Source organism: Protomyctophum parallelum (assembly GCF_964188405.1).
Source record: "Protomyctophum parallelum genome assembly, chromosome: 15".
Taxonomy (NCBI): Eukaryota; Metazoa; Chordata; class Actinopteri; order Myctophiformes; family Myctophidae; genus Protomyctophum; species Protomyctophum parallelum.
This window is the reverse complement of record NC_139710.1, coordinates 37317710-37342130: the sequence shown is the minus strand read 5'-3', so window position 1 is coordinate 37342130 and position 24421 is coordinate 37317710. Positions and strand designations below refer to the sequence as shown.

The 24421-nt window shown below is 47.2% G+C and overlaps 3 protein-coding genes across 3 annotated transcripts in view; 2 read left to right on the top strand and 1 right to left on the bottom strand.

Annotated features, from left to right (window-relative positions):
* mtmr3 (myotubularin related protein 3) overlaps positions 1–24421 on the top strand; it is a 401420-nt gene that overhangs the window by 134753 nt on the left and 242246 nt on the right. The gene's annotated exons all lie outside the window — the stretch shown is intronic.
* The window catches only part of LOC310872566 (major facilitator superfamily domain-containing protein 6-A-like), a 72262-nt gene that overhangs the window by 14351 nt on the left and 33490 nt on the right, over positions 1–24421 (bottom strand). Inside the window, exons 2-10 of the mRNA XM_083784546.1 lie at positions 14879–15043; positions 14282–14457; positions 13571–13676; positions 12121–12523; positions 11703–11968; positions 10498–10814; positions 8642–8879; positions 8293–8407; positions 1227–1324 (exon numbers count right to left, since the gene is read on the bottom strand). Of these exons, the coding sequence (XP_083640672.1) occupies positions 1227–1324; positions 8293–8407; positions 8642–8879; positions 10498–10814; positions 11703–11968; positions 12121–12523; positions 13571–13676; positions 14282–14457; positions 14879–15041 (1882 nt within the window). The 5' untranslated portion in view covers positions 15042–15043. The remainder of the gene's footprint in view (positions 1–1226; positions 1325–8292; positions 8408–8641; positions 8880–10497; positions 10815–11702; positions 11969–12120; positions 12524–13570; positions 13677–14281; positions 14458–14878; positions 15044–24421) is intronic.
* On the top strand, positions 2853–3698 carry LOC310872670 (alpha-N-acetylgalactosaminide alpha-2,6-sialyltransferase 6-like; the record flags this gene model as incomplete). The annotated part of the gene is made up of 1 exon (XM_083784714.1): positions 2853–3698. The coding sequence occupies one exon, from the start codon at positions 2853–2855 to the stop codon at positions 3696–3698; it is 846 nt and encodes a 281-aa protein (XP_083640840.1).

The following is a 24421-nucleotide window of genomic DNA, read 5'->3' as shown; positions in this document are numbered from 1 at the left end:
CCGTTCTCCTTGTCCGCGCGCGCACGCACGCACACACACACACACGCACACACTCCTGTCCTCAGCTGCCCTTTATACTGACTCAAAGCCAACCCCTCCACGCACGCACGCACGCACACACACACACACACACACACACACACACACACACACACACACTCACACAACCTCTATGTGTGCTTAGGGTGTGTTCTATCTAATTGTGTACCGCAAATAGCTGCTAATGTCCACTTCAGGATTAAGGTTACACAGAAGAAAACTAAATCAAAAACATATTCATGAAATTTACTTGAAGAATATTTTAGTGAACCACACTTTTCTGCTGTAATACTCCATTCAGGGTGAGTCTCTGAATCTCTGTAAAGTGCCTTCATGTCTCAAACATGTCATCATGACTCTCTCTGCCTGCACCTCTGATTCTGATTCAGACTTTCTTCTCAGTTTTAGTACTTTTGAGTCTGTTTATGCGGTGGATAAGAGAATGCACTCTGCCTGGTTAAAATATACAACATACTCACGAGTAGAGATATGTCCCCATACTGTATCGGTATCGGAAAAGTCGGATCGGCCCTTATTTGGTCATATCGGGTCATATCGGTAAATAAAATGTTGGGGCATGTGGAGTTTGCTTTGGAGTTGCCCAAACTGCAAGTGCACATTTGAGTGAGGAGTCTGCTATAAACACAACATTCAGCTAGATAGTTATAAACATTATTCCCGGTCGGTGGACTTCAAAGTAAGATATTTTTTCTTTTTTTATTATAAATAATTTATAAATATTATTCTCTGGTATCGGTATTCAGAATCGGTATCGGCTAACACAGAAATTGTGGTATCGGGATCGGATCGGAAAAGAAAAAAAGTGTATCGGGACATCCCTACTCACAAGTAAAGTAATACAAACGGCTCAGCTGTAGCTAGTTGTTGTCGTAGTGTGAGCTAGCGAAGGCTGCGGATAGCTAGTGGAGCTATAGGGCCTAGGTGGCGGCCTAGGTGGCACTAAGGGTAGCGGTGGCAGAGTTGGCAGGAGGCAGCAAACTGAGCTCAGGACTGATCTGCAGGTTAGCGTGAGGGCCAAGCAGCATGGTAGCTAGCAACCCCGTACTGCACTGTAGGACTGCAGCAAGCAAGACGGCCGCCGGGTGAACTACACCGGTGTGTGTGTGTGCGTGCATGCGTACGTGTGGGAGTTTGTGTGTGTGTGTGTGTGTGTGTGTGCGTGTTACCTTGCAGTATTTCCATGGGTAGGACAATCCATGCGTTGGTCAGATAGGAGATGTACAGATACCGAGCTGTGTTGCACGCCAGGCCGATGTACAACACCCTGCACATACACGCACGCACACACAAAAAACACAACATAATTACAATGCATTCTACAAAAATGCAACAACAATAAGAATAAGATTCCAGTCATGTGGTCAGCTGTGACCAGTTAAATAAATAAATAAAAGCACACTTGAAAGATACTTTATTTTGTGTGATATTTATAATGTTCCAGAATGATATTGATCGATAAATATTTTATTTTATTTTATTTAAGGAGGTTAGTTCTTGGAGTGTCACATGGACATGGCTGTTGACTATCACTTAACAGCCCATGCGTACCACCCGTTTAGAATTATTTTGCACATAATGCAGGAGGCAGCAGGAGGGAGGTTGCTTTACTGATAAGTAGTGCTTCCTTCCAAACTGATATGCTGGTTGGTGCCTTGCATGGTTTCCGCCGCCATCAGTGTATGAATGTGTGTGTGAATGGGTGAATGTAATGCACAATCTATGTAAAGCGCCTTGGATAAAGGCACCATTTACCACAGCCGATCCTTACAATGGTGGTCTGAGTAAGAATCCAAGAATCGACTGGCGAGGCTTAGCTACACTCTGCTGCCAAAAACAGTGGCTTCATTCATTATGTGCTTATTTCCTAAAAGAGTCAAAAGTGCAATATTTATATAGTAGAATATTAAAATGTAGTGAAAGTGAAAGTCACAAGCTTCTTTTTTCTTTCTTTGTAAAATAAAAAAAGGTATGAATATTGTGATTTCTTTTTGTTTTAAACATTTAGATTTTTTTTAAGGTTAAAGCTCTATATTCAGATAGTAATCACAGTGTGTTTGTTCAGCAACAATTAAAATCTCTGGGAGTTCCGGCAAGAGGATTTGTGTTACCCATTCTGGGCGGGAATCCCTTTTGGGGTTTTAAGCATTATGTTATACTTTAGCCATTGAAAAATAGCAGATCTACAAGCTCGTAGCGCGGCACTCGGTGCAACACTACGAGCTTGTAGGTCTGCTATTTTTGAAAATGCGGCACAAATCTTTGAATATATTCTTTCAGAGCAAAAGTTTTTAACTCAAATCTTTGCTTCTGAGGGGTTTCTGGAATAACATATTTTCAGATGGGGGTCGGTGGCCAATTACATATCATTTTTTGTTGTGGTCCAATAGTTTGAGCACCACTGATAAAGAAACACAGGTTTTTCTGAAAACCGTCAAGATTTAGAAGACATTTTGTAGAATAGAACGTAGGTCTAAATGGGTTAAAGAATGTTCACTTTCAAGTGAAATTTGGTCACCGTGGTAAAAAAAAAAAAACAGTCACACCCTTGTGAAGTGAGTGGTGCAACTCCATGTGGTGGTCCCCGGGGGGGGGGGGGGTCCCCGGAAGACCTGACGTCACAGTACTGACGACATCACAATAAATATACGTATTAAAATGTATATAGAGTATATAATGGGTTGTGTATGGACCCCGTGTCGTTTGTCGAGATATCAATATATTTAGAAAACAGCTGGACTTAAGCGCGTCACTTCGGAGACGGAGTACCGCTCATCGCCCACGAGACGTAAAAGATGCCAAAGAGGTTGATAAAACTGGGAGACATCTTCTCCCTGCTGACGTGGACCCTCCTCATCCTCTGGCCCTCCTCCTCCTACATGCGCGACTTATACGACGACGACCGCGGCGGTCGCCGCGCTCTCGGGGCGCGCGCCGTGATGCGCTGCCGCCACTGCGCCCTGGTGACCAGCTCGGGCCACGTGCTGGGCAGCGGCGCCGGGGGAGAGATCGACGGCGCCGAGTGCGTGATCCGCATGAACGATGCACCCACCGCGGGGTACGAGCGCGACGTGGGCACGCGCACCACCCTGAGGCTGCTGGGGCACCGCGCCATCGACAGGTTCGCCGTGCGGAACTGGGCCGAGCTGCTGGATGTTGGCCGGGTCCCCGCCAACGTGGTCTTCTGGGGACTCCCCTGGTACTCTCCCCTGGTGTACTCCCCCCTGATCGGGAGCTTCTGCAGGGTTTTCAAACGCTCCTCCAACTGTTTCAGGATCGGCAAGGACGCGGAGCGGGCCAAATTCGACGCCTTGTACCGGAAGGAGACGGGCATGGAGCACGTCGGCTTCGGATCGCAGAACTGGTTGAGCACCGGATTCATCGCCATGGCGATGGCCACGGAGAGCTGCGACCGCGTCACCGTGTACGGGATGGTCCCGCCCGACCACTGTGCCGCGCCGGACGCTCTGAGGAGGACGGCGTATCACTACTACCAGCCGCACGGACCCGGGGAGTGCGAGTTCTACCTGGAGCACGAGGCGGGTCTGCCGGGAGGGAGCCATCACTTCATCACGGAGAAGCGGGTGTTCGCCCGCTGGGCCCAGACCTATAACATCACGTTCGCTCACCCCTCCTGGTGAAAGGTACTAAGAGACTGTCTAGACTCTAGACAGTCGTCAAAGTTGCCCAGCCCTGCTCTCTAGACTCTACAGCAGGGCTGGGCAACTTTGACGATGGCCAGTGTTGTTTTTGGCAGCAAATTTCTATTTCTATTAGTCACATTTTAGTCACCTGGAATGTTCTAGTGTTTTAGGCGACTAAATGTCATACGATTTTAGTCGACTAAATCTACAGTTGATTTAGTCGACTAAAATGTGTTTTGACAGGCCTTGATGTCGTTGTAATAACATATTTTACAATTTGGTCGCATGCTTAAAATAGCAGATATACAATATATAATATATCTGCTATTTTCATCATGCAACCCAGCATAAAACTGGATCTCTTGTCCACTAGTCCCTTCCTTACATTTTAGTCTAGTTTTTATTTGTTGACGCAATTGTCAGTATGTTTAGTCTTAGTTTTAGTCATCATAGATTCGTTTTTATTTCGTTTTTATTTCGTTTTAGTCAGTGAAAAAAGGTAGTCGACGAACTTTTTTCGTCTTGGTTTAGTCGACGAAAAACAACACTGGCGAGGGCCATGATATTTCCACACTAGTACCAGAGGGCCACAGACAGCATTTTACTGTTGTAGCCGATCAGCTAATTTTGCTATATTTTAATTGAAAACCTGAATAATTATTTTGCTATTTTTTAAATTGGAATCCTGAATTTAATTTCAAATGCATTTAGTTATTAGTTATGTTAACTTTATGAACTATTAGTTATGTTAACTTTATGAACTGAATGAAGTATGCCTGGTTTGCCTGTTGGGTGGTGATCCACCTGAACTGAAGCCGCACCCACAGATGCAGTTGTATGATAAAGGGGGAGGGGTTAGGGGAGGGGCTGATAGTGTGATGTCACTATATTACCGTTTATTTCATTGGCCATGAAGAAACCCTAAAGTGAATACACCATTTCACATAAAAACGACCCCAAGGTGTCTAATGAAGTACTGTCACCTCATAGACACATGAAAAACTGGAAAAATACAAAAAATGTGGCAATCCATCTTAAACTAGCTTACGCATGTTGCATGATAACTACTTTTTAATGTATGTGATGTATTGCCATGCCTTTTGTTCTTGCTTATTGTAAATCGCTCTGGATTAAGAGCATCTGCTAAATGCCTGAATTGTAAATTGTAATTGTATTCTTTATGGCACCGGGTACTGTACTGTAAGTGAATCACGTTGGAGGGGACCCTTCTACACATCTGTAACAGTATGAGACAAAATAAAATAAAATGCAATGTTGATGAAAAAACGTGTGTAGTCTAAAAGATGAATCAATTATATATAGTTTTAGAAATACACTAGAACTGCACTCTGTCGAGTGCCTACTTGCGCGTTGCACACTAGTAGGCCATAAATGGCCTACTAGTGAGCAAGTGAGCACACAGAGAGAAGTGCGTGGTGCGTCCTGCAGTTTGTCCTCTGCTGAAAGAGCTGCTTTGTTTTCTCTACACAGGCTAGACGGCCCAGCCCGTAAGCCGACACTGCGTGCGTGCGTGGTTTGTAAGAGCCCAATGTCCTCACTAGTACGGTAGAATTTGAGAACCAGACAATGTGAGGAACATGTTCCTGATCCTCCTCACGAGAGAAAGTCGTTAATGGGTAAAAAAGCCAGCCACCCACCCAGCCAGCCACGCAGCCACCCACCCAGCCAGCCAGCCACCCACCCACACACATAGCTCCGTAAGGGAGTGGTTGCACCACTCAAAAAAAGGTTTCTGTACGTGTGTACGACTGTACGTCTTTACGTACGTCTGTAATCCACTTAACTCGAGAAGCCGTTCGCCCTGCCGACTTCAAATTCGACACACGCGTGTTCCTCCCCCCACAGGGAGGGAGTGCAGCGTCTGTCGGATAGCCGGTTGTCCAGAACCGCCACAAAAGGGCATCTCCACACCCCAACAGTATATCTCCATATATGGAGCTGGCCTGTTCTGACATGACAATGTCAGAACAGGCCTTCTGGCATCTGCATAGACCCCATATTTGGGCATGCCCATCAAAGAACTCCATGTATGGGCATAAAAGGGACACAGACATAACTAGAACTGCACTCTGTCGAGTGCCTATACTTGCTTGTTGCACACAACAAGCAGAGCGCGCAAGTACTGTCGACCGCAACAAACTGTCAAATCTCAGCTTCTCTGTGAAAGAACGTTTGAAATATTGAATTATTAGGTTTAGCTATTTGCTACGTACCTAGTTTTTGGAGGTAAAAAAGTAGTATTGAAGTATGGTAAAAGTTTCTATCTATAAAATAAATTGTGCCATATCAATCTCGCCGCGCTAACATGGGAGTCAATGACAAGCTAATAATTGACTTAATAAAGATTAGGATTAAAGGACCCAATGCCAGAGTGTAATTGGTTTTCGATGGTGACGTAATGACGATATGTTTTAGTGTTGGGAGGATTAAAGGTAATGCCCCTATGTATACATGTACAGTATGTAATCTGACACCACTGCCATATCAAGCAAAAGTCATTACGTCATACGCTGGCACGGCGGATACGCATCAAAAGGCGACATACGCATCGAAGCACTGGACGAAAACTATTACTTGTGCGCTCTGCTTGCGCAAGTAATAACTGGGCGCCGTGGGCGGGGCAAGCATTTCCACCTTGCATCGTTCCAAGTACAGTAGGACAGTGTCAAACGAGCACCAGTAAGCATGTAACGATACACTCAACTCAAGATACAATACCTATCATGATATGATGTTCACGATATGATTTTTCACAATATTTTAAACACAACATTATTTTACAGACAAATGACCTAAAAATCTTTTTTTAATGACTCCCCCCAAGCTTTTTTCACAATTTTGATTTAACTACATTGCAAAAGTAGCATTACTTTTCATGTAAAATTACTGTGCAACAACTGTAAACATGCTTTCTTGTTTAGAACCTAGCTCGTGTAACATGTACGAAAAAGAATCACACCCGTGTGAAGTGAGGGGCGCCAATATATTAAAGTCTAACTCATGTTGATTAGGTGATGTAATGGTGATGTAAAACAAACGGTGCCAGATTTGCCACACATTTTGCTAATTTCCCCTTAAGCACAGCTCACAGATCTACAAGCTCACAGCACAGCTCACAGATATACAAGCCCACAGCACGTCATTGTGAAAAATGTTCTATGCTGATCTAAAACGATGTCCTCAAGAGTATAGTCATACAAACCTGTGTGTGTGTGTGAGTGTGCGTGTGTGTGACGTGCGTGCGTGCATGTGACATGCGTGCGTGCTTGCATGCGTGCGTGCGTGTGACATGCGTGTGTGCGTGCGTGCAAGCCAACACCACAGTGTCAGATATCACCGCTCCCTGCCACAGCACAGCACACGTCACATAAGAAGCTCTCTGTTCTCTGTTTGAGTTCAGAATAGAAGAGAAGCCCATTTTATACAATCAACACACGAGCATTAGAAACAGCTGAGCAACGTGCCGAGTAGGGCTGTGAACCTTTGGGTGCCCCACCATTCAATTCCATTCCGATTCTTGGGGTCACGATTCGATTCAACTCGATTCTCAATCAATTCTTTTTTCTTTTTTTTTTAGATTCAAAACGATTCTCTATTCAAAATGATTCAATACATAGGATTTCATCACAATCTACTCCAGCCAACTGAAGTGACTATACTACAGTAACTTGAAAATGACTGAAGACATGATGTTTACTGGGATTAGGGTAAGCTTACATTTCATATCACAAACACCATGTAGTGAAAACTCCTGTAACTGTAACCAGAGAAAAATCTAAAAAAAAAAAGGGCTGGCCTGCAGTACACCGTTCTAACGGACCAGAAGTGGAGACGCTGTCCCATTTGGGTGGCGTGACATTTGTAGTCCCCGTGTGTCTCTATAGACATAAAGAGTGTGATGACTCAAGGCGGAGTCTCTGACGTAGTTCACCCGGATCCATCTTGCTTCGGGACTACAGTACAGTATGTTCAATGGCAGCTTGACGGATTTACAAACGGGTTGGTTTATTACAAACGTTGTCAACATGGCTATGATTCAGGAGGCTTATCTGATAAATTTTGTTTTTTATATGAACGTCATATAAAATCATATAAGTACGCGGACGTCTCTGACGTTTATAACAAACCAAACCGTTTGAAAATTGGATAAAGATTGAGCAAGTTATGGTTATTTAAAGAGTATATGCCCCATAGACACAATGTTATGCTGCTCCTCAGTAAGATGGCCGCCACGTAGCAACGTATAACTCAGACTGAGTAGAGGTGTAGAGTGAGAGAGTCTACTCTAGTACAGTGCTGCTCAACCTTTTCATGCACTCATAATAATATTTTAACTGTGGACCCAGGAGGTAGAGATTGAAAGCCTATTGCCTAACGAGCCATGCTACGAGCTGGCTGCTGGAATGCTTGAGTCTACTAGATTATAACACGCCCAACTCATGTGGAAGAAATGGAAAAACCCTGCCCAGTAAGGGGAGGAGATGGGGAGGGGAAGCCTCTCACTTCCCTCCCAATCCCCTCCCAGTATTTCTTACAGGAATAGCTGAGGGCTGATTGGTCATTCTCTTACCTGATGTGTCCGACCAGCTCGATGAACTTGTGGCTGGTGAAGTAGGCAGCCAGCTCTGACACGTGGCTGAGCACCGAACACACTCCAAACAGCGTGGTGGTCCCTTTCAGGTCCTCTGGTGGTGAGGAGGAGGAGGAGGAGGAGGAGGAGGGGGACGGTGGTGAGGAGGGGGAGGAGGATGGGGACGAGGAGGAGGAGGAGGAGGAGGAGGAGGATGGGGACGGTGATGATGAAACACAAGAGACACATCAGCGAGAAATTTGACAAGTGCTCTCTTACGGAGTTTCAGCCCCCCTACTGCGAATCTACAAGCCATCTACAAGCTAAAACTACATGTAGTTAGTCTTACCGAGGTGCCAGTAGAGGAAGGTGAAGACGTATCCGTATCCAAAGCCCATGAACCAGGCCACGAACAGCACGGAGCTGTAGCGCACGCTGCACAGCATCCTCAAGAGGTCGCTGTAGTGGAACTCCTGCTCCGCTGAAGCGTCCGCACAGGAGGAGGAAGAAGAAGACGACTCCGCCACCGCCGGAGACCACGTCCCTTCCGCTTCTGTGGCCCCGCCCCCCTCATGTAGCTCCGCCTCCTGCCCACGGGAATGTGACCGTTAATGTGACTAATAATGAATGTTGGTCCAATTGATGACGTGACTTATTTACGGAAAATACAAAAATGTCACTTAATTTAACGTCATTATATGGGCGAGAATTTTAACAAAACCAAAAGTGTAAACAACATATTTCAATACAAGTGGAAATTACAGATCTTACAACACAGCGTTAGGTTGTGAGCTTGTAGATCTGCTAATTCCAATAGCTTTGCAAGACAAAGTATAAAATAGCTCTTTAAGACCTCCCATTAAGACCTGGAAAGCATCAGTGTCCCTTTAGCGTTAAAGCACTTTAACCAACACTCTCTGCGGTGCTTTCACGCCCACTTGCTACTGACAACAAATCGTCCTGATTGGCTGCCTCGTCTCTATATAGGCAACGACCACACACTCAATTCTTGTTAAAACAATATTTTATCATAATGGAAAACTATTGGTGGAGAGGTTTGTCTAACCCAGAGCCCAGAGTAATCTATTAAAAACTCATTCAGTGCCACCTGGTGGACACCAGTTTTGGCCCTCGTTGCCACCGAAGCCCATTATAAATAAAAGAAAGAAAATGTAATTATATTGTGCATGTAATGTGCATATCATCACCTACACACCAGATTAGAGGAATTTTCAAAATATGGATTAAGTTACTGTGGATTAAGTTAATGCCAATCGCCAATGTCCAAAGGCGCCATTGGCACTCTTGGCCACCAGGGGGAGGCGTCCAAAGGCGTCATGCGGCACTGAGACAGTTTTAAGAGAGTGGCGACACTAGAGTTGACTCCCAATGTAACAATGGAATGTGGAAGTGCTCATTCTATCTCAATGGGATAGTTCCAATGTTTGGAACTATAGCCCATAGCGCCCCGCTTTGCAGCGAGATCAAAGCGTGTCACCACTCTCTTACTAGATTACTCTGGTCTAACCCATGTTATGCTTAGCTGTGATTGGACTAAGGATGTGACGGTTTTGTGACGGTTCAACCGGTACGATCCGGTTTCATCTAGTAAACCGGTGTAATTTATTTAAACCGACCGAACCGTATTTTTATGTATACTGACGGAAGTGGTCGCAACGCTCGCCGCGGTGCTCAGGCTCACTGCTGGCTGCCTGCTGTAGCCTGCAGCAGAGCGGCCAGGAGCCCACTCAGCCCAGCACACACACCAGGTGTCAGGTTTCAAGTTAATGGGGGCAGGGGGGTGGAGCTGGGTGGACCACGCAGTGTTGTTTGTTTACAATAAAGTTTCAATAGTTGTCACTGTACAATACTTTAAAACAGTTGTCATTTTGCACACAATCAATTTGGTCATAGCAGCCGCCTGTAGAAACCCCTCTCCTCCCCAAGCAGCAGCCCACAGTGCCCGCACCGTGAGACCGCACAGTGAGAATGCTATAGCATTGCAAGAAGCTAAGGCTTAGCTGCTAAGCTAACACAACACCAGCCAAGGTGGTGGTGATCTTAGCGTAGCGTAGCGTAGCGTAGCGTAGCGTGCTGCTGCTGCTTGGCTGTTCAACTTAAATTAAGTGGTCGATCCATTCGAACGGGACAGACCAACCGACCAATCAAAACAACGCAGCGGGGCCCCCCGTCCGTCAACGTTACCTGCCGATAGTCCCCGTCCCCTTCGCCGAAGTAGAACTGTGTGGCCACCACCAGGGCGACGCCCATGAGCACGCCGAACACGATGAAGGCGATCTGGTAGTTGTGGAGGCGGACCTCGGGCAGGACGCAGCCCGCGCCGTCGATGGCCACGATCACGTGGGTGTGGTCGATCCAGATGCCGACGCCCAGCATGGCCACGCCCCAGCCTAACGAGCCCCACATGCGCTGCAGGCCGTAGCGGTCGCGGTTGGCCGCGCCCAGGTTCTGCAGCGTCACCGTGTCCACGAGGGTCACCGCCGGGGCGCTGAAGAACTCTCCTGAAGGAACCAAAGAGTTAATGAATTAATGAACCAGGTTCTGCAGCGTGTACTGTCCACGAGGGTCACCGCTGAGGAGCTGAAGAACTCTCCTGAAGGAACCAACGAATGAACGAATGAATGGATGAATGAACAAATGAATGAGTGAGTGAGTGAGTGACTGAGTGAGTGAGTGAGAGTGAGTGAATGAATGAATGAGCTAGTGAATGCCAGATGCTCAACTGCTTGAGCATCAAAGGGATAGCAGCACCACCAACAAATCTATGTGTTTGATTGATTGAATAGTTTATTAGACAGAATGTATAAACGGCAACAGAGTTCAGTCAAGCGCTCAGTCCAAAATGGATAGCACAAAGATTAAAGTACTTGCGGTCTTGTTAGTTAGACCTTAGGTCTTGTTAGTTTTTATTTTTAGCATGCTGATTAAGTTTAATTATTTCTCTCCCATGTCTGTATAGGTACCCCCCAGCTAGGGGACGTTATTCACTAAAGGTCCGTATATATACGGACCCTGTATACTCTGTGTACTGTATATAATGGTTGAGCCCCATGGCAGCTTTTAACATTGATCCGGTTGCTATGCAACGCCTCCGTCACCACCAACTATGGTATCTTTACAACTCTCATTTACCTCGGTTCACAGCAGGATTTTCAAACCGGAACCGGAAAGTCGGAATCTACGAGCATCTTTAGCCATCCAAAGTTTGGATGACATTTGTGACTTTGTACCGCGTCGCTCCCGACGACGGGGGGGACGGGGACGGGGGTGGAAAGTGGAAACTAATTATCTTAAAGTGAACGCTGATGGTGGAATTTACGCTAACAGCTAACGGCACAGAAATATTTAAAATTATGGATGGTCTTTAATTAACCAGCGTCCTTAATTACCTACGATGATGACCAGCAGGATGAGCAGGAAGATGTTCTCCACCTGGCTCTGGTTGTAGATGATCTGGTACTCCTTGGGTGGTGTTGGAGGAGCAGGAGAGGTGGTGCTGCTGGGAGGAGGGCCGTGTGTGGTGCTGGAGGTGCTGGTGTTGGTGCTGGTGGTGCTGGTGGGGCTGGTGGTGTTGGTGGTGCTGCTGGTGTTGGTGCTGGTGGTGCTGGAGTTGTAGTTGTAGAACATCTCTGCAGGGTGGGTGCCGTTGGATGTTCTGGAGAGATAATAAAGACACAACCCCGTTAACACCCTGAGCGGTTCTCTGTCCTATCAATTAGTAACGCCCAGCTGCACACAGGACGGAGATTAACAATCAGGTCTATGTGTGTGTGTGTGTGTGTGTGTGTGTGTGTGTGCATCACTAACCTTGGAAAGGCCGTTGCAGAAGCGGTGCCGTTGAACGGCGCGGTGCTGTTCGACACCTCCGCGTCAACGCTGCCGTTGACGCTCCTCTCCAGCCTGCGCCGCCGCCGCTCGCGGTTCGAATCCCAGAACCCCTCCCCCACCAGGAGGACGCCGAAGGTCCTCCGAAGGTGCTCCGCACTGCGGATGCCGCGCCGGCTGCGATTGGTGGAGCCGTCGTCGCTAGGCGGCAACGTGTCGTTGCCGGGGGGAAGCGGGGTGGTGGTGGTGGTGGGCGGGGTTTGGGGCGTGGTGAGAGAAGCTCCGCCTCCTTTCTCCGTGCAGCTCATCTCGGCCGGTCGGACGAAGCCGATGCCGCAGTTAAACACCAGCCAGCACAGCACGGAGAACAGCAGCACCGCCTTGCCTTGAGGGGGTCACATGATCACACACACACACACACACACGGTGTAAACCATCGGAAATAGCTGATCTACAAGCTCACTGTAGCCAGGGCACCCCCACACTCAGAGCCATAGAGTATAGACAGAGTTACTCACTGTAGCCAGGGGGAGCACCCCCCCACACCCAGAGCCATAGAGTATAGACAGAGTTACGACAACTCCGTTCACTTCATGGGGCTTCAGTCCAACGGCGGCTCTCCTAAATACGACTTCTATTGGCCAAGAGCATGGCAGACAAGTGACAAGTCCTGGACCGGAAGTTGGTAGAATGCACTGGACTCAGGCAACAGCCCAGCGTTAATTATCTTAAATTAAATACCTTTATTTAAGATCGGTTGTAGTTGTTAGTACAACATAAACATTATACAGACTTACTGTACAATACTTAAAAACAGTTGCCATGTTGCACACATGCCTACAATGGCTGAAATTTGCGCTGCCCTCGTTGAAAACAATGTATTTCAAACTCCAGCTTGTCACTCTCTCAGGCTGCATGAACAATTTTCTGCCCCCTCAATGTCGCAACTCTGTCTTACTCTATGGCTCTGCCCTTGACCATTACCTTATATGGGGACAATGGGGGTTTGGGAACCTGAGACCACCTTTGCATTTCCTTTGATGTCTCTGTCTTGAGTTGTATAAAGCTTACTACAATGTTTGTAACAGTGTGTCAGTATCCGGACGCCGTGAGGCTGAAGGATCCATGGGGCTGGAGCCCCATGGCTGTGATGCTGTTTTCTGAACTCTGAAAATAAATGGAACCCTGGAACAACTTTCATCCATCTGTAGGTCGTCGACTTCATTCTCCGCATTTTTGCCTAAGTATTTAAGTCTAGTAGGCCTACGTCTGTTTATGGGCTCTATAGGGAGAGGAAAAGCACTCATCTCTCTTGTTAGATCATTTACTTCACTACCAATCCGTTTAGCCAGAGGCAAATCTACAGCCACACACAACACACAGTACAAATTCAGTTTGACATATCTCTGTCAATTTATAGTTAATTACTTGCCTTTCTTGAAGCGGTCGGCCACCACTCCCCAGAAGGGGGCGCTGCAGAACTCGATGAAGTATCGGATCCCGACCAGAAGCCCACTGCGGCTGGGAGACATGCCCAGCTGTTTGTGGTTGTGGAAAAAAAGCACATTTCAAAAGGTTAACTCACTCTGCGGGAATCAGGAAGTGAATAATCGCTATGTAACGGGCCCCGCGAATGTTATTTAATTCACCAAAAAACATACATTTTGTAACCGGCAATAATATCGTTTCGTGAAAATGAGCCACAAATCAAGCTTGTTTTGAGCCAAAAAGAAGAATCCGATATATTTACGACTCTAAAAACTGCGTGGCCATAGACGGCAAAAGCCAGTGGAATTTTAAATGACAGAGTTACCGTGTGGGGGTCCCTCTACTGTACCCTCTACTGTACTGTACTGGCACACCCAAAATCATCATATATACAGTTAATATGTGGGTGTGTGTGTTTGTGTTATGTTGCGCACAGGTGGTGAAAAACAACCATGCTATTTCCGTGCTCAGAGCCACCCACTCACAGACATAGCTCCGTAAGGGAGTGGTTGCACCACTAAAATAAAAAGGCTGTCAAAAGGCGATATTGGCGCTGTGGGGCGTTCGGACCAGAAGGCGTGAAAAAACAAACAAACATGATTGGCGGTAAATGAGTTTAAATGTAATGTAAATGGTGACAACTGGCGCCACCTACCTGTTTGTAGTAGACGGCCAGCAGGGGGTGCAGTGAGCCATACGCAGCGTAGAAGAACAGGTAGAAGACCTTGGACACCAGCAGGCGACGGTTGACGTGCAGACACAAACGCTCGCAGCAGCCCATGGAGGGGGGGGCCGTGGGGGGGGGAGGAAGGGCCCCTCCCTCCTCTGGACCTGGATGGATTAAGAAGGCATTTAGACCTGAGCTCCATTCTACAAAATGTCTTCTAAATCCTGACAGTTTTCTGAAATACCTCATGTTTCTCTATCAGTGGTGCTTAATATTTCATGTCAAGGACCCCAAAAATGATATGTATTTGACCACCGACGCCCAATTGAAAATATGTTGTTCCAGGGACCCCCCCGGAAGCAAAGATTTGAGTTAAAACCGTTCGCTCTGAAAGAATATATATTCAAAGGTTTGCGCCACATTTTCACGATTTTTTCAAAAATAGCAGACCTACAAGCTCGTAGCGCGGCACTCGGTGCCGCACTATGAGCTTGTAGATCTGCTATCTTTCAATAGTTAAAGTTTTAAATAATGCTTAAAACACCAAAAGGGGTTCCCGCCCAAAATGGATCAACTATAATTAACCTTGTGGAGGGGGCGTGGCCGAAGGGGTGGGCGGTGGCTCCGAGTGGGCGTGTGGTGGGCGGAGCGTCAGAGACAGCGTGTTGAAGGGCTCCGCCAGGACGTACTTCCTCTTGGCGTCGTCCTCGTCATCCGTCAGGATGCACAGCTTGTCGTCCGACGGCATGACTGGAGGAAATACAAATGAAAAATACATTACACCCGTGTTGAAGCATCCTTCGTTCCTACTCTCACCCAGAGCCATCTAATAGAAGAGTTACGACATTGAGGGGGCAGAAACCGAGCGCTCGAGCACTGTTCATGCAGCCTGAACTGAGACAAGCTGGAGTTGGAAATACATTGTTTTCAACGAGGGCGGCTCAAATAAGAGCTATTTTTAAAGTATTGTACAGTAACAATTAAAGTCTCTGTAATGTTTATGTTGTACGATTACTACAAAACAATCTAAAATAAAGGGATTTAAGATCATTAAACCTGGTCTGTTGCCGCCTGGGTCCAATGCATTTCTGCCTACTTCCAGTCCAGGACTTGTCCCTATTTGTTGTCCCCATTCTCAATAGAAGTCTATGTAGGAGAGCCGCCATTGGACTGAAGCCCCATGAAGTGACCAATAGAAGTCTATGTAGGTGAGCCGCCATTGGACTGAAGACCCATGAAGTGACCAATAGAAGTCTATGTAGGAGAGCCGCCATTGGACTGAAGACCCATGAAGTGACCAATAGAAGTCTATGTAGGAGAGCCGCCATTGGACTGAAGCCCCATGAAGTGAACGCCGTTTGCGTAACTCTGTCTATATCTAAGGCTCTGCTCTCACCTGGTCAATTGGAGGATTGCCAGCAAGGGCAGAATCCATTTGTACCGGCCCACATGCCGGTTGGTCCATGGATATGTCGTCCGGTCCATGGATATGTCAGCCGGTCCATGGATATGTCGGCCGGTCCGTGGATATGTCGGCCGGTCCGTGGATATGTCGGCCGGTCCATGGATATGTCGGCCGGTCCATGGATATGTCGGCCATTCGGCCATTTCTCAACCGTTTTGGATGGGGGTGGGCTCGTTGGAATCGTGTCGCCCCCCCCGGGAGCAACTTTGGGGGTCTCAAGCTTCGGGGACCCCCAGGGACCCACAGGGACCCCCAAATGGTAACTCTGTCATTTCTCTACCGTTATGGACGGGGGTGGGCTCATTTGAATCGTGTCGCCCCCCTGGGGGCGTCTTTGACGGTCTCAAGGTTCGGGGACCACCAGGGACCCCCAAATGGTAACTCTCATTTCTCTACCGTTTTGGACGGGGGTGGGCTCATATGAATCATGTCACCCCCTAGGGGCGTCTTTGGGGGTCTCAAGGTTCAGGGACCCCCAGGGACCCCCAAATGGTAACTCTGTCATTTCTCTACCGTTTTGGACGGGGGTGGGCTCATTTGAATCGTGTCGCCCACCTGGGGGCGTCTTTGGGGGTCTCAAGGTTCAGGGACCCCCAGGGACCCCCAAATGGTAACTCTGTCATTTCTCTACCGTTTTGGATGGGGGTGGGCTCATTTGTAAACAAGTGTATTGCCTTATGGTGCCGTCCACTCACAGTTAACAGTTGTATTGAGTTGTACTTGAAATTTACTGTAATTCTACAAACTTAATAAACCAAGCAATCAATCATGACTTGAAAAAGAAGTGTGCAAATGCACAGAGACTTTAGTGGCTTGTATATCTGCTGTTAATGGTGTGTTTCGTCTATTTTTGTGTTTACAGTAAAATGTACCTTCTTTGCACTACTGCATGCTTCAATGAGGAATGCTAACAACCGAACCATGCTAGTTAGCTCACACATCGTACGGACTGGTCTAGTTTATTGTAAACACAGTTTACATTAGTGTATGTGTTTATTTCTATTTTTATATAAAAGCAACAAAATACATTTTCGTTGTGGCTTGAGTGTTTATTGCACAGTAATTGAGTAATTGACAGTGACACGATTCCAACGAGCCCACCCCCATCCAAAACGGTTGAGAAATGGCCGAATGGCCGACATATCCATGGACCGGCTGACATATCCAAGGACCGGCCGACATTTTAAACGACCGGCCGACATATCCAAGGACCGGCCGACATTTTAAACGACCGGCCGACATATCCAAGGACCGGCCGACATTTTAAACGACCGACCGACATATCCATGGACCGGCCGACATATCCATGGACCGGCCTATCGCACCGGCCGGCCCGCAGCCGGTACAAATGGATTCTGCCCTCCCTCGCGTCATGTGAACCATGGCTATAGTAAACAAACTGCTCGCTCGACACAAAAAATATACATTACATTTTTTATGTAGATAGCAGATAGTAGATAGTTCTATAGAATAGATAGCATGTCAACCTATGGATATTTGTAACAAAATGATATGTCCAGTTCTTAAACACACCCTACCCACCCACCCCTTTCTCCCCTCACTGTATATGTTTCTTTTCCATTTTTACCTCCTTTATGATGAATTCCCGTTCTACTCTTTGGCTTTATATAATTGTCTATTTGTACGTCTCTAAATGTTTTGATGAATTGAAAAAGGTGGACCATGGACCCTCTTGTAAACAAGTATAATGCTTTATTGGGTCGTCCACTCACAGTTAAGTCTTTGTATTGAGTTGTGCTTGAATTGTACTGTAATCAATCAAACACACAGACACAGACACAGACACAGACACAGACACAGACACAGACACAGACACAGACACACACACACACACACACACACACACACACACACACACACACACACACACACACACACACACACACACACACACACACACACACACACACACACACTTCTCTCGTCTCTTTACAGGCGTACAGGCATGTCTGAGTGTCAGCCATCAAGTCGCAGTGATGTACACTGTGGTAATCTTTCTCAGTATCCAGTCTTACAGGTCAGTAATGGTCAGAGGTGGGGACTTGGACTTGAGACTCGACTTGGACTCGAGTCCCGATTTTGATGACTTTAGACTTGCTTGATCAAATCAAAAATAGACTTGGACTTGCTTGGGACTTGAATGCCAAAGACTTGAGACTTGACTTGACTTGAACACCAAAGACTTGAGACTTGACTTGACTTGAGAGCAAAGACTTGAGACTCGACTTGGACTTGCAACATAGGGACTTCCTCCCACTTCTGGTAATGGTTAAACAGGACACACTCCCAGTATTGTACCATCAGTAATGCTTAGGATGCCTCTCGAGCGTCTTCCTAGGGAGGTCATCGATGCACTGTCCCACTGGGAAGAGACCCAGGATCACGTTCCAGAGGGAGGAGACCCTGGGGCAGACCAAGGATCACGTCCCACTGGGAGGAGACCCCCGGCCCGGGGCAGACCAAGGATCACGTCCCACTGGGAGGAAACCCCGGGGCAGACCAAGGATCACGTCCCACTGGGAGGAGACCCTCGGGGCAGACCAAGGATCACGTCCCACTGGGAGGAGACCCCCGGGGCAGACAAAGGATCACGTCCCACTGGGAGGAGACCCCCGGGACAGACCAAGGATCACGTCCCACTGGGAGGAGACCCTCGGGGCAGACCAAGGATCACGTCCCACTGGGAGGAAACCCTGGGGCAGACCAAGGATCACGTCCCACTGGGAGGAGACCCCCGGGGCAGACCAAGGATCACGTCCCACTGGGAGGAGACCCCCGGGGCAGACCAAAGATCACGTCCGACTGGGAGGAGACCCCCGGGGCAGACCAAGGATCACGTCCCACTGGGAGGAGACCCCCGGGGCAGACCAAATATCACGTCCCACTGGGAGGAGACCCCCGGGGCAGACCAAGGATCACGTCCCACTGGGAGGAGACCCCCGGGACAGACCAAGGATCACGTCCCACTTGGAGGAGACCCTCGGGGCAGACCAAGGATCACGTCCCACTGGGAGGAGACCCCCGGGACAGACCAAGGATCACGTCCCACTGGGAGGAGACCCTCGGGGCAGACCAAGGATCACGTCCCACTGAGAGGAGACCCCCGGGCAGACCAAGGATCACGTCCCACTGGGAGGAGACCCTCGGGGCAGACCAAGGATCACGTCCCACTGGGAGGAAACCCCCGGGGCAGTCCATGCTAAGCCCCTTATCCCTAAACGATTTTTCCGTTTTTCTTTTTTACTATATTGAAAAAACATTTTTGAAACGTTGTGAGCATGTAGATTGACTATTTCAACAATTCAATGTTTTTTTTCCAAAATAGTATAAAAAGGCAAAGTAGTTTAGGGATAAGGGGTTTAGCATGGACCAAAATAGAGCCCCAAATCTCCAAACTGGCCCTGGAACGCCTTGGGATCCCCCAGGAGGAAGTTGCTAATGTTGCTCTGGAGAGGGAAGTCTGGAGCACTCTGGTGGAGCTGTTGCCCCCGCGACTCGACTACAGATAAGCGGTTGAAGATGGATGGATGGATGAAGACACAGCAGCGCTCTTAAGTTATCATCATACATCATCACATTCCGGGCCGGCCAATCATTGTCCTCAATTTTCTGTCCTCAATATGACATTGCTCAGACAATCAAATCATTGCTATGGGGTACACACAAACACAAAGCTGGGCATAGGAGCGCCCCTCAAAAAACAATCCAATTTAGTCAAGAAGAATCCTTTGAATTATACTTCTTCTAGCCTACATTAAATATCTTCACTGAAAACAGCCGATCTACAAGCTCACAACAACATGTCGTTGGGAGCTTGTTAGATCCCCTATTTTCTGTGGAACGAAAACAGCGAACGATTTCCACAGAATATGGATGCTGGCCGGGTTGGTTTAAAAGGGATGTTGGTCGTTTTATCGTCTACTCTGGCTTATGTGAACACCCCGGACAGTTTTTAAGTTACTTGATTCAGTATTTAGATATTTGATATTAATTGTCTTCATTCACTTCCCATACAAACCCATTATTATCACCTTTTTTCTTTTCTCTAATATGTGAGCGGGCCGTGGTTTTTCAATTGCTGTTTTCATTTATTTTTTTATAAAAGAAATTATGTTTTAGTCTCCTCCTGGAGGAGGTTCTTTTCCAAAATAATTATTAAAAATAAATGAAAACAGTAAATGAAAAAAAAAAACAGTTACACGGCTCCCTCACGTATTAGAAGGACAATATCAGTCACCAGAAAAAAGGGTGGATGTTTTCGATGAATCTAATCTATCATGGTTAAAATGGAGTTAGAAGTTATGTTTGTATAGGAAGAGGGCGGAGCAGCTAAAATGAATATCAAATATCTAAATACTGGTGGGATCCGGGGACCCCCAGGGGTCCTTGAGGGAGTTCCAGGGGTCCCCAGCTAAATGATAGTTTGGAACCAAATGGACCCTTATGGGTCTGTAACTCTGAGTCCATTTGTACACTCTCAGAGTTAAATTAACATTGATTTTACATTTACAATATAAATTGGGGGTCCCAGAGCCATTAAATGGGGGTCTGTAGCCTAATGCATGTCAAACTGGGGGTCCTTGAAATTAAATCTGGGTTGAGAATCACTGCTAGAGCCGCAAACATCTTCTCTCATGGGGGGTCCCTGGCATATCTTTTCAAATGGGGGTCCGCGGGTTAATTAGTGTCAATTTGGGGTCCCTTGACATGAAGAAGTTTGGGGACCACTGGTCTAAGGTGTTCACATAAGTAGACGATAAAATGATCAAAAGTATTTTTGAAAGTGAAATATCCCTTTAAGTAAATTTTTGCTGCGGACCTCATGGAACCCCCTCAGTGGCCCCTGTGGGGGTCCCTCAGTGGCCCCTGTGGGGGTCCCTCATTGGCCCCCTCAGTGGCCCCTGTGGGGGTCCCTCAGTGGCCCCTGTGGGGGTCCTCAGTGGCCCCTGTGGGGGTCCCTCATTGGCCCCCTCATTGGCCCCTGTAGGGGTCCCCAGATGAACCCCCTCAGTGGCCCCTGTGGGGGTCCCCAGATGAACCCCCTCAGTGGCCCCTGTGGGGGTCCCTCAGTGGCACCTGTGGGGGTCCCTCAGTGGCCCTGTGGGGGTCCCTCATTGGCCCCCTCAGTGGCCCCTGTGGGGGTCCCTCAGTGGCCCCTGTGGGGGTCCCCAGATGAACTCCCTCAGTGGCCCCTGTGGGGGTCCCTCAGTGGCCCTGTGGGGGTCCCTCATTGGCCCCTGTGGGGGTCCCTCAGTGGGGGTCCCTCATTGGCCCCCTCAGTGGCCCCTGTGGGGGTCCCTCAGTGGCCCCTGTGGGGGTCCCCAGATGAACCCCCTCAGTGGCCCCTGTGGGGGTCCCTCAGTGGCCCCTGTGGGGGTCCCCAGATGAACCCCCTCAGTGGCCCCTGTGGGGGTCCCCAGATGAACGCCATCAGAGGGAAACTGAACACCCTGCAGTGCATTACTCTAGTCTACAACCTTTGCACTGACTAAATGACAGTTGAGATACGCCCATATGAAAATTACACACAGTACAGTACGTAGTACAGTACAGTAGTCATTACAAAGGGCACTTTCTCCTATGAAGGCATCGGACAGTCTGTCTGTCTGTCTGTCTGTCAGGCAGGCAGGCAGGCAGGCAGGCAGGCAGACAGAAACAGGTTCTACCAGCTTTCCAGTGAAACAAGACACGTCTCACTCAGTCAGTCAGTCAGTCAGTCAGGATAGATTCAGCTCAAACTAAAAACTAATAATAAAATAATGAATTATAGATTCTTCCGTGAATTAATTGGTTCGACAGACAACAACAATGACATCATGACTCAGGTCATGACAATTAGTCCATCCAGAGCATAGATCCAGACAGACTTCATGACAGGACAAGACTGTACATTATTTACATTATATGATATGCGGAAGTAACCGTCGCTGTAACGACAAAAGCGACGCTGAGGGAGCAGCTAAAAAGCAGGACGAAAACAACATAACTTAATTGTATTGTCCTGTAATTAATGATCTAATAGACAAATGGAATTACAAGAACAAGGTATAACTTGTCTTGTGTAGTCTCTCTCTCTCTCTCTCTCTCGTCACGAGAGAGAGTCTCGTGTCAAAAGTCAAAACAAACAAACAAGATATATGATATGCTTTGGACGCGACGCACGCGCTCATGCACATCACACACACACACACACACACACACACACACACACACACACACTCACGCGCGCTGACTAGAATAAACAACATCACTCACTATGAAAACGGCATTAAAATAACACACACACACACACACACGGTTACCTCACCTGCTCCTCCTCGGCTTTCCTTGTTGTTCTTTACACTCCTTTAGGTTTTAAATGTTACATTAAAACGTCGCGCTTTGTTGTATAATTGTCGTCTCCTCTGGCTGTGCCTTCCATCGATCATCCCATAATAATAATAATAAATAACAATGTCCTCAAACGTCCCCAAAAAGCCCAAATAGTGATCAGATCAGCGGTGGATCCATACAGTGATCAGTGTCTGAATGGACGCGTTGCGGGACGGGGAGGTTCCACCTGCCACTGCGCTGCTGCGCACCACATGCTGCGCACTGGGACAACACACATGAAGGATGAAGGATGAGACCGAAACGTAATATTTATATTTACAAAGGGGGGGGGGGGTGAAGGATGAGTCGGTAACGTCACTACTAGGAAGGGAAGGATGACCCGGAAACGTTACGTGTTACTTTTATGTTGGGTGTGTGCGACTTAATAATAATATATATATATATATATTTTTTTCCAGTTATTTTTCATTTAAAAAAAGATGCCGATATAGATGGTCTGGTAGTCTACTCCATAGATACTATACTGCCTAATGCATCAATGTCACAGACTCACTGATGCCACCTTGTGGACTTATTTAACTCCTACACCAGCACCTCGAGGTGCTCCAAGGGAGTCCCAACAGTGTTTTGATTGATTGATTGATTGATTGATCAAACTAAACATGGATCTAGTTTGAAGTCACATCGTGCCCCCCTCTCTCTGCTTGCTCTGTGTGTATGTATGTGTGTGTGTGTGTGTGTGTGTGTGTGTGTGTGTGTGTGTGTGCGTGAGTGCGCTGCCCCACACATATACTTGACAGAGTGGATAGAGTGCTCTGCCTACCTGGCACCAGATGTTCCTCCCGAGAGCGTACAATCTTTACCAAAAGTAATAGAAACTTTTTAGCGTTGTCTGATAGTTGATTTATTATATTATTTTTTATTTTTAATAGTAATGTAATGTTATGCAATGATATTTTTCAAATAAACTTGAACTTGAACCCTTGTCTTCCAATAGGTGTCGGTGAGCATGGGTGGGGCATTCCAGCCTAATGGCTGATAGGAAACCACCTGGGCCACACCTGGGGCCCGCCTCCAGTAGCTATAAATTAGCCTGGTTAATAAACCAGACCGAATCAGCCGTTGGCAAAAAAAAATTGCCTACCGGCGGATTTCGGTCTGGAGAGGCTCAATTGTACGCCCATTTTCTACACACGAGAACGTGTGCGCCCAATAGGGACACGGTATGCAATATGGGCGGGCTTTGGTACAGTGACGTTCAATGCTTGAGACCTTTGACTGACAGTAGCTCTGACCAATTGCGTCAAAGAGAAAATGTTTCCCTGGAAATGAAATCCAAGCTGAGCCTCCCCAGACTAATATCCCGCGGATCCGTGCGATATTAGTCTGGTTTATTAACCAGGCTAGCTATAAATAGCCCTGCCCATGTCAGTCTTGCTAAAGGCGACAGTCACACCTTTGAGACAGTCGTCTTATCAAAATCTTACGTGTTTCATCTGTCTTATCGTTTAACGCATCAATTTCCCACAATGCTTAGCGGGATCTGGGCGGTGTGCTGAGAGACTGCGGAACAACAACACCCCCAATCTTCTCTACCGTGGAGTTACAGTAAAGTTTTTCTGCTCGGCGACGGTTAATTGTGACACAAAAAGAATGTGTCTCGTCTGAAGTCCCACCCTGCAACAAGTCTGTCTCATCAAACCACGTGACTCCCATTGAAAATGAATTGGAGCTGTTTTACCGCTCCGTGTTTCATCAGACTTTGATAAGACTGCTGTCTTCCAGGTGTGACTGGCGCCTTAGAGTTCCAGAGGAGGCAGACCGGTCTCAGTGCCCCTGCTTGATGCTCCATGCCTTCCTTAGTTCATTATGTTTGATGTATTCTTTCCATCCACACACACACCACACTATGTCTCACACATCCACACCACTAATTACTCAGTCATTTTCAAAAAGTTAAACAGTTAAGTCAAGGACCCTCAAAACTATGATGTAATCAGCCGCCGACCACCATCTCAAAATATGTTGTTCCATGGACCCCCCCAGAAGCAAATATTTGAGTTAAAAACGTTTGCTCTGAAAGAATATATTATTTGAAATTTGCGGCAACCTTTCCACAATTTAAAAAGAATAGCAGATCTACAAGCTCGTAGAGCTTGTAGATCTGCTATTAGATCTGCTTGTAGATCTGCAATATAACATAATGCTTAAAACACCAAAATGGGTTAAGCATTACACTTGTTTACAATAGGGTCCACCATTTTCAATTCAAGAAAAGCGCTGTGTGGTCTGTGTTGTTATCTCTCCTC